The sequence below is a fragment of the Odontomachus brunneus genome, unplaced genomic scaffold (assembly GCF_010583005.1).
Source record: "Odontomachus brunneus isolate Ranch 3 - 2012 unplaced genomic scaffold, Obru_v1 Obru_scaffold_034, whole genome shotgun sequence".
NCBI classification, from domain to species: domain Eukaryota; kingdom Metazoa; phylum Arthropoda; class Insecta; order Hymenoptera; family Formicidae; genus Odontomachus; species Odontomachus brunneus.
In genome coordinates this window covers 1,421,145-1,434,528 of record NW_022639484.1, presented here as the reverse complement: position 1 = coordinate 1,434,528, position 13,384 = coordinate 1,421,145, and the positions used below count along the sequence as shown (strand labels likewise).

The following is a 13,384-nucleotide window of genomic DNA, read 5'->3' as shown; positions in this document are numbered from 1 at the left end:
TGGGTGGGTGTGTATATGTATGAGATTTTGAGAGTTTTATAATTTAGACTTTATATTTATCAACGACTAGAAAGCTCTATATATTCATTTAACAGGAAATTCGTTCATAATTGTTAAATTACGATACTTCTTGACAGTCATATTGAATCCGCCATTTTGAATTTTGCAATTTTGATCTCGGATTTGTCATCAACGACTAAAAAACTGTACGTACCAATTTTTTACCCGATTAGTTCAAATTTATAAAATTTAAATATTTACTGGTCACCATATTGGATTCGCTATTTTAACTTTTGTAATTCTGATTTCGGATTTATCATTGGCAACCAAGAACATTTCAGTATACATACACCTCATTAAAATTTAATCGGCAGAAAAACCTCAGGACTTTAAGGGTTAATTCTCTCATTAGATCACTTTGACTGCGTTCCAAATTACATAAAAAGAGTATTCAAAACGTTTTGAAACAAAATATACATAAACCGATACAAATGTTAAGAAGATTATTATTATAGACATAGAAAAATTTAAACCAAAAATTAAAATAAAAAATATTTGAGTTCCATAATGATAAGTATACGTATATATCCGGATACGGATGTATTCAACATAATCGATACTTTTACTTTACTATTCAAATAAAATTGCAGCTTCGGCCAATTCAGTTATAAATTGCTTTTTAGTTTGAAGATAAAGAGGACGTGCGCGCGATAGTACCGAACAACTCGTTCTTGACCCTCGTGCACCAGATATCACTTACGCTATATAAACGTAGCCGGTTTTACTTTTTCAGTTACTAGAACCGATTCCGATGCGAATGCACCCATAGACTCGTTTTACCCCGATTCAATGCAATCGCTCGGCTTGCAATCAGTCCAGAAAGTGAAGTTGCGGCGTGAACACTGCATGTAGGACACACCGCTATATTCTACCGATGCAGATACTTAGAAACTTCATCTGGAGGCGTAACATCGTCCTAGACACTGTAAGCTATTAAAATAACATAAATATACATATATGTATATCACAAAAGTTGAAGAAAAATACGTCAAGTACACAAAAGTCTTAAAAAATGATATGAGTAATGTTATTATGAAACAAACAGCTTAAAAATATAGTCTTATATATAAGATATCTAAGAAAAACGTTATAAAATATATAAACATTTCTAAAAAATAAAAGTTTAAACATTCCTAAAAATTAAAGCAAAATTGATGAAATTTACTAAGTAATTGTTATATTATCTGTTTTTTTAAATAAAAAATAAATTTGTCAATAAAAATTTCATATAAAATACTATATTTTAACAACTCCAAAAAATCTTAACAATTAGTAACAATATGAGTATTCTTGGCTTTATTAATAAGTGCATGCTCCAACATTTAAACAGGAAGCGGGAATTTGTTAAAAAATTTAACACAACTTATATATATGGAATGTAACACACACACACACACACAATCACTCACTCACTCACTCACTCACTCACTCACTCACGTTTTAACAGTCATGTTTATATCATAAAAAAAAACTTTTATTTACAGATTTCGAAAACTTGCTTAGACTGTGTCTAAAGAGATGAAAATCATTGATGCATATAAATCTATTTTTAGGCCCGTATTAAACTGAGGATTAAAGATTATAATCGGACTAATCAAGTAATCTAAATCTGCTTTACTTGATTAGCTCAATTATAATTTTTAGTCTAATACAGGCTTTAACCCCTATAATATTACAATTATAGACTTTTACCCTTATAGAAATATCATACTAAGAATCATTGATAATTACTTATTTTCAGTATTAAAAATACTGGATAATAAGTAATTATCAATGATTCTTAGTATGATATTTCTATAACAGTATTAAGAATAAATATTCTTTATAAGATGATAACCACTTATAAAGTCGCGCATATATGATAGCGGCCGTAAAAATTTTAAGAATTATACTAATCTTTGCACGCACATATACTATTGTGTTTACAATTACGGAAAGAACGAATTAGGATAAATTGTTTAAACATAAATAATAATTATCTTGATACTGTAATGAAGAACAAAAAGAAATGTGTCACAAAATATTTATTATATAACCGTGCAACGTTAAAACATCTTCTTAAATAAAACGCATGACTCTCTTTCAAACATTTCAAATATTTCGTGTAATATTTATTTATTGAACATCTTATTTTAATACTGTTAGTTACTTTAATACTTTAGTTTAATACTTTTAGTAGTGTAGAATATTCAGAACATTTATTGCTTACAGTGTTTATTTGAACATTCAACGATTGAAATAACTCCTCAAATATATATATTAGACGCCATATACCTAATAAAATACATACATAATAAAATAATAGTTTTCAAAATTGAATTTTTAGGAAAACGAGACCGAAAAACGAGATTGAGTTACAAGTGTCTCACTATAAATATGCGCTACGTTATTTCTATTTGTATGCGCAATATTCCATGATTTCTCTATATATTATCATATTAAAAAAAACGAATTATTTTTAATTGTATAATATGCAACGTACTATACATCAAGAGAAAAATGGTAGATCTAACTAAAATTGTAGTTATTTTTAGCTGCAATATTTTTTTATAACAAAACGAAAATATTTTTTTATAATAAAATAGTAAAAACATGCATATAAAGTTATTATCACTAATATTATAGTAGAATTTAATTAAAAAATGATTTTTTTACCATAATTTATAATAATTATTCCCTTGTATAATTATAATTATAAATACCAAACATTTTTTCTTAGTTTCGTTTATATATTATATAATTATATTATATATATAATATATATATATATATAATATAATTATATAATATATAATATTCTATATATTATATATATATATAATTCTCATTTCTGAAATATATATTTAAGAAATGTAAAATATTTTTTATAAATAGCAATATTTATACTAACATTGCTGCTAATAAGAAGCTTTATTTTGCATATTCTGTAATCTATTTTGTAAATTAGCTTTATAATTGTACATTTACTTACAGCTTACTCAATACTACTACTAGTGTAATCCACAACTGACTAAATCTGAAACAGGTATGTGGATCTTGGTGAATGTAAAGTAATTTATATATATGCACATATATGAACCAAATAAATTACATAAAAAAGCTAGTAGTTAAATATTAAAGGCTCTAATATTTAACCTGTAGTTTATAAGCTTAAATTCATGATCCATTTATGTTTAACTTTGAAGTGTAATCATATATATTAAACATACGTGGACAGTCTATATTACCGATTTGGGTTGGATTCTATTACTTGGATCGTCCTATTATTTGGATTTTCAATGGTCAAATAAAATACACTATTTTTATGATGATATAAAAAAACATGCAAAAACTCAACATTAAAAGGCAAACCGCATTTTTTTACTCTCTTGTAGGCTTTGAGCGTGTTGAATTTCGTTTTTCTTTGTTCAGAAAAAAAATCCTTATTTATGGAAGAGGAATAAAATGAAAAAATCAACACAGACATCTTGTTAATATGTACGATTATACTTAGTTTGATATTACTAATATACAGATTTATCTACTCACAAATTTATATTCATTTTTCTTTTTTATGTGATTAGATATCTTAAAATCCAATGTTCGTCTTAAATCTATCTTAAAATGAATTGAACGAAACAGCTCGTACAGCAATCAATTGGTATGACAATCATAGCATTATCAGACTTATTGTGCCCTGAGATGTGAATTTACGAAGATCGTAAATATAAAATCGGGTTATAAAAAATAGAGGCCTCTGAGCCTCTGAATCTTTTTCTTTGTAAATAAATTCCGTTCGATGAGTTCTATCTACACACGAGCATTATGTCATTGTTACTGAATAGTTTTAAATTTTTTAAAAATTTCCGATTTTTTCAATGTTAAAAAGCTGGATGTTCAAAGGACTCTCGTTTTCTTTCTTTACTAAAAATCTTAACTATTAAAAATTTAAAACAATTCAGTATATAAATATACAGTATACAAATATTGAATAGCTTCTTTTTTAGATAATGTTTTCATTTTCATGAAAAAAACTTCCTGTATAGCTTTGTATTTTAACTTTCCAATACATCACTTTTATGAAATTATAATTTCACATATACAGGGTGTCTGATATAATGCTCGTGTGCAGATAGAACTCATCAAACGAAATAAAAAAGTTTCATTTCGCAAACAATCGTGTAAATTGTTGAATTATTAATTAAAAAAGACTGCCAGATGATCACATACGATGCTGTGGAAGTATATAAGCTTTATAGAAGTGACGCTAAACTCGCGTTTCGCAATTCACAACCAACAAAAGGCAGAATAACGTTACGACAGTATTTTTTTTTTATGTTCATTTCGTCCGAATCTATATGAATATTAGTTAACTTATCGTCAAACTCCCTATATATAAAGTGATTCAGAACGAGTAACGTGTAACGTATAACAAACTTCGACAGATTACTTGGGAGATTCTAAATAAAAAATATAAACATAGATCCTACTCTCAATGCTTATGTAGTTACAGAAATTTTAAAATTTTGCTGCTGTCATAATAAATGCTTGATAGAAAGTGATTTATTAATTAATAACACAGACCTATGTAATTCAATAATTTATGTGGTTGCATAATGTGTGATCAATATAAACATTACTATATAATAATATACTATTATAAAATAATGCTGGTACAGTTTAGTAAAATATATAAGTGTATGACATTTTTTATATCTATTTTTATATCTATTTCGATTAAAATGTTAACAAAATTTTCAAAAATGAAGATAATTTATAAACATCTATAAATTTTTTAATAGAAATCTTTTACAATTACAGTCGATGATGGCACAACTCAAAGTGGCTATCATCGGACAAAGTCCTTTTGCAGCAGAAGTTTATAAACTTTTGCGTCAAAATGGACATCAGGTCACGGGAGTATTTACGATCCCGGATAAAGGAAATCGCGAGGATCCTTTAGGTATGGACAGGACGCTCCTATTAAAATAGAAAATTCTGTGAATACAAGGCGAAGTATGCAGGGTAGCTGCCTGTCTCTTTTGCATTTGTACCTACTTCGTTATCACTTGTTTAAATTGCAGCGTCCACTGCCAAGGTCGATAACACGCCGGTTTTCAAAATCAAGGCTTGGAGAAGCAAGGGCGTACCCTTGTCCGAGATTTTGGAACTATATAGGAGCATCGAAGTAGATCTCAATGTTCTCCCTTTCTGTAGTCAATTTATCCCCATGGAGGTCATCAATCATCCCCGCCATCGTAGCATATGCTATCATCCATCCTTGCTACCAAGGCACAGAGGAGCAAGTGCCATAAGCTGGTGAGTCTTATCTCGATATCAATTTACGTTAGCGCATGATTCTAATGTTGGAAAAAAATTTGTTAATCTCTCTCTCTCTCTCTCTCTCTCTCTCTCTCTCTCTCTCTCTCTGTCTGTCTTATCAGCTTTACAGCTTAATAAATCGTGTGACATATTAGTTATATACAGGTCAGTGCAATATCGCGTTTTACGATATCGCCAGATATTGCCGCGCGCGTGGCAATAACCGGTTTGCTGCGGTTTTCGTGCTCTAGATTGCAGAACGAAACTACTTTCTCGTTGAAAATATGCCAACGATAATAGCTATAATGTATGACCACGAACTCACTGTATGATTCCTCCCACTGTTTGGACGCACTGTCGTATCGAATTTTGTTTTCGACCTATCAATCGATATTGCCTTATCCGCACTTTCAACGTATCTCTCTCATATTTTGCGTAAATATTTGCGCTTATCTGCACATAAATAAGAATGAGTACTTTTAAAATATTTAAAAATGCGATTTACCAGTATTATATAACCGAGATAGAATCGTTTATCTCCGAAAAAAGTCAGCTTTTCGATGCACGTCGTTAAAATACTTTCGTGTGTATTATCGGTATTATGTGTCTATAAAATTTTTGTTTTTTTTTTCTTCAACACCTTGTGCATCAATACAAACGATAACATCTCATTTTTAATCCTTAAATAAACTTGTGTCTTTTTTTATCCAAGTGCTTGCGTGGGAGAGTCAATTTAACCAATCAATTTAACTGATTTTAATTTACTTAAATTTGGTTTTTGTAAGTAAAATCTTTCATTTTTATCTATAAGTAGTTATAAACTAAAATATATGTTAAACATGAAATAATGATTTCTAAGTATTAAAAGCTAAAAGTGTCCATACTAAAAAAGTGTCTATATTAAAAAATATTTCTTTAAATAATATGATTTAGAAAAATATTTATTTGTTTATGCGATTGGATCAGTTTAATCCCCAGCCTCCACTTACAGTTTAAAAAAATCAAACAAGCTAATGAAAGCTTACGCAAAATAGCAGTTACAACTATTTAATTAATTGTAGTTTAATAAAACGTTAAACGTTGAACAGCAATCTACTTAAGAATCAAGCAAATATTTTAATCATAATTTCTCTTTTGGACTCCAAATTAAAATCTTATACTGATGTTGCTTTGTTAAATGAGTGTTATCTGTTCGTTTGTTTGCTTCATTTGTATGGTTTTTGTTATCCTATTTCTTATTCTATAGGTTTGATTGGTATTCTTATATATATTCATTGTTTAGTAACTTTTTATCTTATGATTGCTGATTAATTTCCTGTACAATGTGAACTTTATGTTTTTTTTACGTTAAAATAAACTAAAACATCGACTGAAACGTTTTGTTGATTCTTAAGAACTACTGTTCAATGTTTAACGTTTGTCTAAGCTATAATAATTAATTAATAAAATATTCGTAACCAATACTTTGCATCTTATTAGGCTCTTATTAGCATCTTATTAGCTTATTTGATTCTTTCTTGATTATATTAAGTGTTCCGGTTAGTTTTGAGAAATTTTGTACAAAAAAGAAACACGTATATTTTAGAGAGACATTAAATTATTTTAATCAAAATATTTTCCACCGTTAGCTACAAATTTTTCTCACTTTTCTGGCAATAAGTGAATTCCGCAGTAAAAGAAATGTTCGTCTTTCGAAGCAATCCATTCATCGAGCCATTTCTTTATTGCATCATATGTTTTGAAGTGTTGATCAGTAAGGCCGTGCTGCATCGATCGAAATAAATAATCTGAAGAAGCACAGTCTAATGAATACGCGGCGTGTGGTAAGACTTCCCATTAAAATTCCGATAACGTATCTTTAACTGCTTTTGCAACGTGTAGTCGAACATTGTCGTACAACAAAATCATTTTGCGTTTTCTTTGAGCTGTTATTAGACGTTTCTGGTTCAAAGCACGATTCAAATCAATTAATTGTTGTTGATAAAGTTCAGCAGTGATTGTTTGATTCAGTTTGTTTCAGCAACATAATACACGATGCCCTTCATGTCCCACTAAATGCATAACAAAACCTTACTTCCATGGATATTGCGTTTTGGAGTCGATATCGACGATTGACTTGGATCTACCCACGATCTTTTACGCTTAGAATTAGTATATCCATTTTTCATCGCCAGTTACAATTTGATACAAAAATTGCTTCTTTTTGTGACGAGAAAGCAATGAAATGCAAATGATTAAACGATTCTGAATAACAATTCGTCTGGAATCCATTTGCCTTCTTTTTTAATCTTTTCTATTGCGTGTAAACGATCAGAAACGGTTGATTTACCAACATTTAATGTCGTAGCTAATTCTTGAAGTGTTTGAACTGAGTTTTCATCCAACAATGCCTGCAAATTCTTCGAACTTTTTTGGTTGACCTGAACTTTTTTGGTTGTTCTTTGCCTTTTAAATCAAAATCACCGCTTTTAAATCGTCAATACCAGTACTCATACGTTTTAACTGATGGAGCAGACTCAGAATAAGTTTTTGAGATGAATCGATGCCCTTCGGCAGCTGTTTTCTTTGAGTCAAAGCAATAAAGTACTAGACACCGAAAATGCTCTTTATCACGTTCCATGTTTAGTCGCACTAAACAGTGTGTTTATGTTTACGAATGCACAGGACATGTGTCAATTTGTTTGTAAAGATATCTTAGCTTTGACTTTGATCTTAGCTACATGACGTACTCATTTTCAAAATGTTTCCAGTAGATTTGTAACTATAGCTATCTACAGTGAACCCTTAAAACTAACCGGAACATATAATAATATTAAGGATAATATTAGATAATATTCGGACGTTAAGATATATTATTAATACTAGATAATTTAAGGTAATATTAAGTATTAAAATATAAACAATCGAAAATACATTCGACAATATTCCATTAAAATTAATTAATTCAAAAAATATTTCTATAAGTTTAAAAAAATATTTAACTACTGTCTATAATATACAAATATCTTATACAAATATTTGTCGAATCATTTATAACGCGTGAATTTCTAATTCTTATATTTTCAGTTTAATAATTTCGAATACATATTTTTTTGGAGTAAATACTGCGTACGTTAAAAAAAATAGGGAAACGCATCTTATTCTCGTATATGTCAATAATAAATTATAGATCATTATAATGATCGTGAGACACTTCTGCGAAAGCGACCGAACTGTTTGCTTCCTACAGTACAAGCATTTTTGTCACTAAAGAAAGTTAAAAATACAACTAAAAAATTTGGTTGACTCTTAAAAAGTTTTAAATATTGTTTAACGTTTAATAAAACCATAACAATTAATTGTTCGCAACTAATATTTGGAATTATTGATTTGTTTGATTCTTCCTGGATTGTGTGTACATCTAAAAAAAACTTGACAATTGCATTGATTTTAAATTTTATTAATCTATTCTGTAGGACTCTAATCCAAGGAGATAACACCGCCGGATTTTCGGTCTTTTGGGCGGATGACGGTCTAGATACCGGGCCGATTCTGCTACAGAAATCTTGCAAGGTGAAACCAAATGATACAGTGGATAGCTTGTACAACAACTTTCTCTATCCAGAAGGTATCGCGGCGATGGGCGAGGCCGTGGACCTCGTAGCCAAAGGTATTGCTCCTATAATACCACAATCCGAGTTCGGTGCAACGTATGATCCGATGTTGAATAAAAAGGAGAGTCAACAAATCGATTGGACCAAACCGGCGGAAGAGATACACAACTTTATTCGTGGTCTGGATAGCACACCAGGTGCCTGGACAACGATAAACGGCGAAGAGGTCCGTCTCTTCGGATCATCCTTGTGGAATACCGACAGACTGCCAGAAATTATCAACGAAGTCGAACTTGCGGAGCAAAGGGGAAACATTCATCAGGGTGGATTACTAATCAAAACTGTTGATGGACGATTTATTAATGTGGAGAGAATCAAGATCGGCACCAAAACTATTCACGCCAGTAAATATGGGCAAGCTGATAATAGCAGCGTTGTCGACTTTACTGAGGAAGAATTAAAGACTGCTGACGATTTACGCCGAATTTGGGAGAATATACTTAAAATAGATATCGAGGATGACACAGATTTCTTTGCTTCCGGTAAGTTGAAGGTTTTATTGCGGGAAAATCATTTCGATATTATATGTTTAAATTTAAGTGTAAATTACTGCGTTTAATTATTCCAATAAAAGCACTGATCTATTTATAACATTTAACAATAAATAAAATGAAGTATTTACTAATCAAATAACTTTTAAATATACTCTGTATACACAGAGAGAACGATTTATTGAATCAAATAAATGTTTCTTTGGAATAGTCCAAACAAATTATTTGGTTGACACAACAAAAATATTTCTTTGGAACTAAGCCGCAAATAAATATTTTTGTTGCTTCAAACAAAATTTTGTTCGATTAATCGAAAAATTCATTAGGACTATTCCAAAGAAGCGTTTATTTGATTCAACCAAATCGTTCTCTCTACGTACTTCTGACCAGAATGTGCATTTCTGTCTTAGGCGGTGGTAGCATGGATGTAGTACGTTTAATTGAGGAAGTTAAAGAGAATTTTAACATCACCCTGCAGAATATTGACGTATTCATGGCACCAGCCTTCATCGATTTCGCTAAAACGGTCGTCCTGGCCTCTCGAGGAAATGAAGCTTTGAAGGAAATAAAGTATGACGCGGTAGAAATACAAGCAAATAATATGGTCTTACGATTCCCTAAACAACTCTTCATCAATGGCGAGTTCGTCAATGGCCACGGCAAACCTATCAATACTATAAATCCTCATGATGAGAGCGTTATCTGTTCGGTGGAAAGTGCAAACAGTGAAGATGTTGACCGAGCTGTCAAAGCCGCCAAAGAGGCCTTTGAAAAGGGCGAGTGGGGTAAAATCAGTGCCAGGGAACGAGGTGCACTATTATTCAAGTAAGACAATAATTTATTTGCTACCCTACTGAAGAAGAAACCATCAAAAACATCTCTCATCGACTTTATACGTTGTAAAATAGCAACAAAATTAGACCCATGCATTTTTATATGCTTATCTCAACATTTAGTATAGACACATGAATATATGAATGAAATATTTTACAAGAGAAAGGTCTAATTAGAAGTAAGGAAAAAGTTCTAGTATTTCGTTCAGCCGCGTGTTTTCGAACATAAAAAGTGTCTGACGATAATATAATCATTTCTCGTGTGCATGTAAATTGGATGAAACTAAACAAATAAGTTCTACACTATTTTATGAATAACTATGTAAAATTTTAAGTTATTAATTGAAAAACAGTGACATATGATCGCGTGTGATACAGTAGATAAGTTTCTTAAAAGCAGCGTCTGGCCCCGTTCACCAATCAGCAGTTGGGGAGCGAAGTAACATTCCCTTTGCTTCATGTACTCGCTAATAGCTGTGCAACTATTTTCTTCATCGGATCATTTAACATGCACACAAAAAGCATCCTTTTGGCTCTGATCACTCACAGAAAGTGAAAGAATCGGTGTGCAATGTTTGTTAGAAAATTAGGAAAAGCTTAAAGTTTTCTTTTTGAAACTATGTTTCTATGTTTCAAAAATAGGACATATATATTTAATTTCTTCAATATAAGTAAGTCCTCAACGTAAAAACTTAATTACAAATTCTTATTAACATTTTTTATTCAAATATACTTTAGTGGAAAAGGACAATATTATGACTTTATTTTTATCTAAGAACTATAAAAAACCTTCTGAATTACTTCACACACACATACATACATATACACACATACACATTACCGTTACTTGTTTCGAAAGTTTCTGTTGAATTTAGTTTATTTTTTGTGGTCAGAAGTACTCTCGTAATTTTTGTGCGTAATCTATTTATATAACAAGATCGTGTTGTCCAGTTATCTCTCCTCACATTTATACTTCATTTTCTAGATTAGCGGATTTGATGGAACAACACAAAGAAGAATTAGCTACAATAGAAAGCTTAGACTCTGGAGCTGTTTACACTCTCGCCTTGAAGACTCACGTAGGCATGTCTATCGAAACCTGGCGATATTTCGCCGGATGGTGTGACAAGATTCAGGGCACTACCATACCTATTTCACACGCGCGTCCAAATCGTAACCTCACTTTCACAAGACGAGAACCAATTGGCGTCTGCGGTTTAATCACCCCCTGGAACTACCCATTAATGATGCTTTCATGGAAGATGGCACCTTGTCTAGCAGCTGGTAACACTGTGGTAATGAAACCTGCTCAAGTTTCTCCATTGACTGCTTTGAAATTCGCCGAGCTTTCCGCCCTCGCCGGAATCCCCCGGGGCGTCATTAACATCGTTTGTGGATATGGGACTGACGTCGGAAATACCATAGTACAGCATCCGCTGGTTAGAAAGCTGGGCTTCACTGGTTCCACTCGAGTCGGCCAGACTATCATGAAATTTTGCAATAGTAATTTAAAGAGAGTATCTTTGGAGCTTGGTGGAAAGAGTCCTTTAGTTATCTTCAACGATGCTGACATGCAGCAAGCAGTTAGGATTGGCATGAGTAGCGTCTTCTTCAACAAGGGCGAGAATTGCATAGCTGCTGGACGACTCTTCGTTGAGGAGACTATACACGATGAATTTGTGAGACGAGTGGTCGATGAAATGAAGAAAATATCCATCGGCAATCCTTTAGACAGAAGTACAGCTCATGGACCGCAAAATCACAAGGCTCATTTGGAGAAACTCCTAATATTCGTGCAGAAGGGAGTGAGCGAAGGTGCTAACTTGGTCTATGGTGGCAAGAGATTGAATCGCCCGGGTTGGTACTTTGAGCCAACTATTTTTGTAAATGTGATGGATCACATGTATATCGCCAAAGAAGAGTCTTTCGGCCCGATTATGTTGATTTCCAAGTTTAATCGGAACAACATGGATGAGCTAATCGCCAGAGTGAACAACACGGAATATGGTTTGGCCTCGGGAGTCCTCACCAAAAATATTGACAAAGCTCTCGAGTTTGCGGAAAAAGTTCAAGCTGGCACTGTGTTCATTAATACTTATAACAAGACAGATGTAGCTGCTCCTTTCGGCGGTTTCAAGATGTCGGGATTCGGAAAGGACTTGGGACAAGAAGCCTTGAACGAATATCTGAAGACGAAGACGGTCACTGTTGAATACCAATAACGAGAAAAGCTAATTTTCTGAATAGATATCATTGTTTTAATGTAGTATATAAAAAATTAAATAAAAAAATGATGTCAGTCACAGATAAAAACAAAATTAGAGAAATATTATGTTCAATAAAGAAACAATGATATCAGAATATTGTGTCAACTAGAAGTGAAAAGTTATATGATAAATATTAAATGTTAAAAGTTAACATTAATCTTTAAAAAAGAATTTTAGAAGAAAGAGAAAATATACTATAAACATATAAGTACTTAAAAAAAAAAAAAGTAAGCAACGCATTGCGATACACCCACCTATCATTGCTAGGAAAATATGTAGTTTAAAATTATTAACAAAAATTGAGAGTCAAAAATTAAGAAATTAATATAATTTCACACGCATAGACATAAACGTATACAAATATATACAATAAATTTCAATACAGTTAAATGAGCGGTTGTAATATTAGATGCATCCTCTATGTGTTAAATAAATACGTACGTATAAAAATTTCAGTAAAGAATATATTTCCGACATATTTTTGATATATGTAGATATATTGTACTAGTATAATGTAAATACATTATATATTATATCTATCGTATGACCAGTCGTATTTTCAGCGTTCAAAAAAAGTTCGAGCTAATATGTGAGAAATTGAAATTTTCGGTAGAAATGATAAGTTCAGATAAAGCCATAGAGTGTGTTTCCATGAAACTTGTGTATGTATTTCTTATATCCATTAAAATCCTTAGAGAAAAGAAATTATTTGAAGAAAATAATATTCAATAGTTATATAAAACTATATATATATATATATATATATATATATATATATA

At 31.3% G+C, this 13,384-nt stretch overlaps 2 protein-coding genes and 1 long non-coding RNA gene across 4 annotated transcripts in view; 1 reads left to right on the top strand and 2 right to left on the bottom strand.

Annotated features, from left to right (window-relative positions):
- The window catches only part of LOC116843631 (uncharacterized protein YJR142W-like), a 78,553-nt gene that overhangs the window by 18,102 nt on the left and 47,067 nt on the right, over positions 1-13,384 (bottom strand). The gene's annotated exons all lie outside the window — the stretch shown is intronic.
- LOC116843639 overlaps positions 35-13,384 on the bottom strand; it is a 17,159-nt gene continuing 3,809 nt past the window's right edge. Inside the window, exon 2 of the long non-coding RNA XR_004377909.1 lies at positions 35-990. This is a non-coding gene — a long non-coding RNA (uncharacterized LOC116843639). The remainder of the gene's footprint in view (positions 991-13,384) is intronic.
- Positions 838-12,848, top strand: LOC116843629 (cytosolic 10-formyltetrahydrofolate dehydrogenase). 2 transcript variants are annotated; one of them, XM_032814176.1, is made up of 7 exons: positions 838-985; positions 3,034-3,085; positions 4,861-5,002; positions 5,124-5,358; positions 8,817-9,496; positions 9,916-10,330; positions 11,324-12,848. In XM_032814176.1, exons 3-7 carry the CDS (start codon positions 4,864-4,866, stop codon positions 12,558-12,560), a joined length of 2,706 nt encoding a protein of 901 aa, XP_032670067.1. In that variant the 5' UTR covers positions 838-985; positions 3,034-3,085; positions 4,861-4,863; the 3' UTR covers positions 12,561-12,848. The 2 variants fall into 2 exon arrangements, with proteins under 2 accessions (XP_032670067.1, XP_032670065.1); XM_032814174.1 differs by lacking the exon at positions 3,034-3,085 and having other exon boundaries at positions 889-985.

What these genes read in the sequence shown, in the direction of transcription:
- LOC116843629 (XM_032814174.1), top strand. Translation starts at nt 935, where the DNA reads ATGCAGATACTTAGAAACTTCATCTGGAGGCGTAACATCGTCCTAGAC. An exon ending in CACAGATTTCTTTGCTTCCG is followed by an intron (nt 9,497 to 9,915) that starts GTAAGTTGAAGG and finishes TTTCTGTCTTAG; the next exon opens with GCGGTGGTAGCATGGATGTA. An exon ending in CGAGGTGCACTATTATTCAA is followed by an intron (nt 10,331 to 11,323) that starts GTAAGACAATAA and finishes TTCATTTTCTAG; the next exon opens with ATTAGCGGATTTGATGGAAC.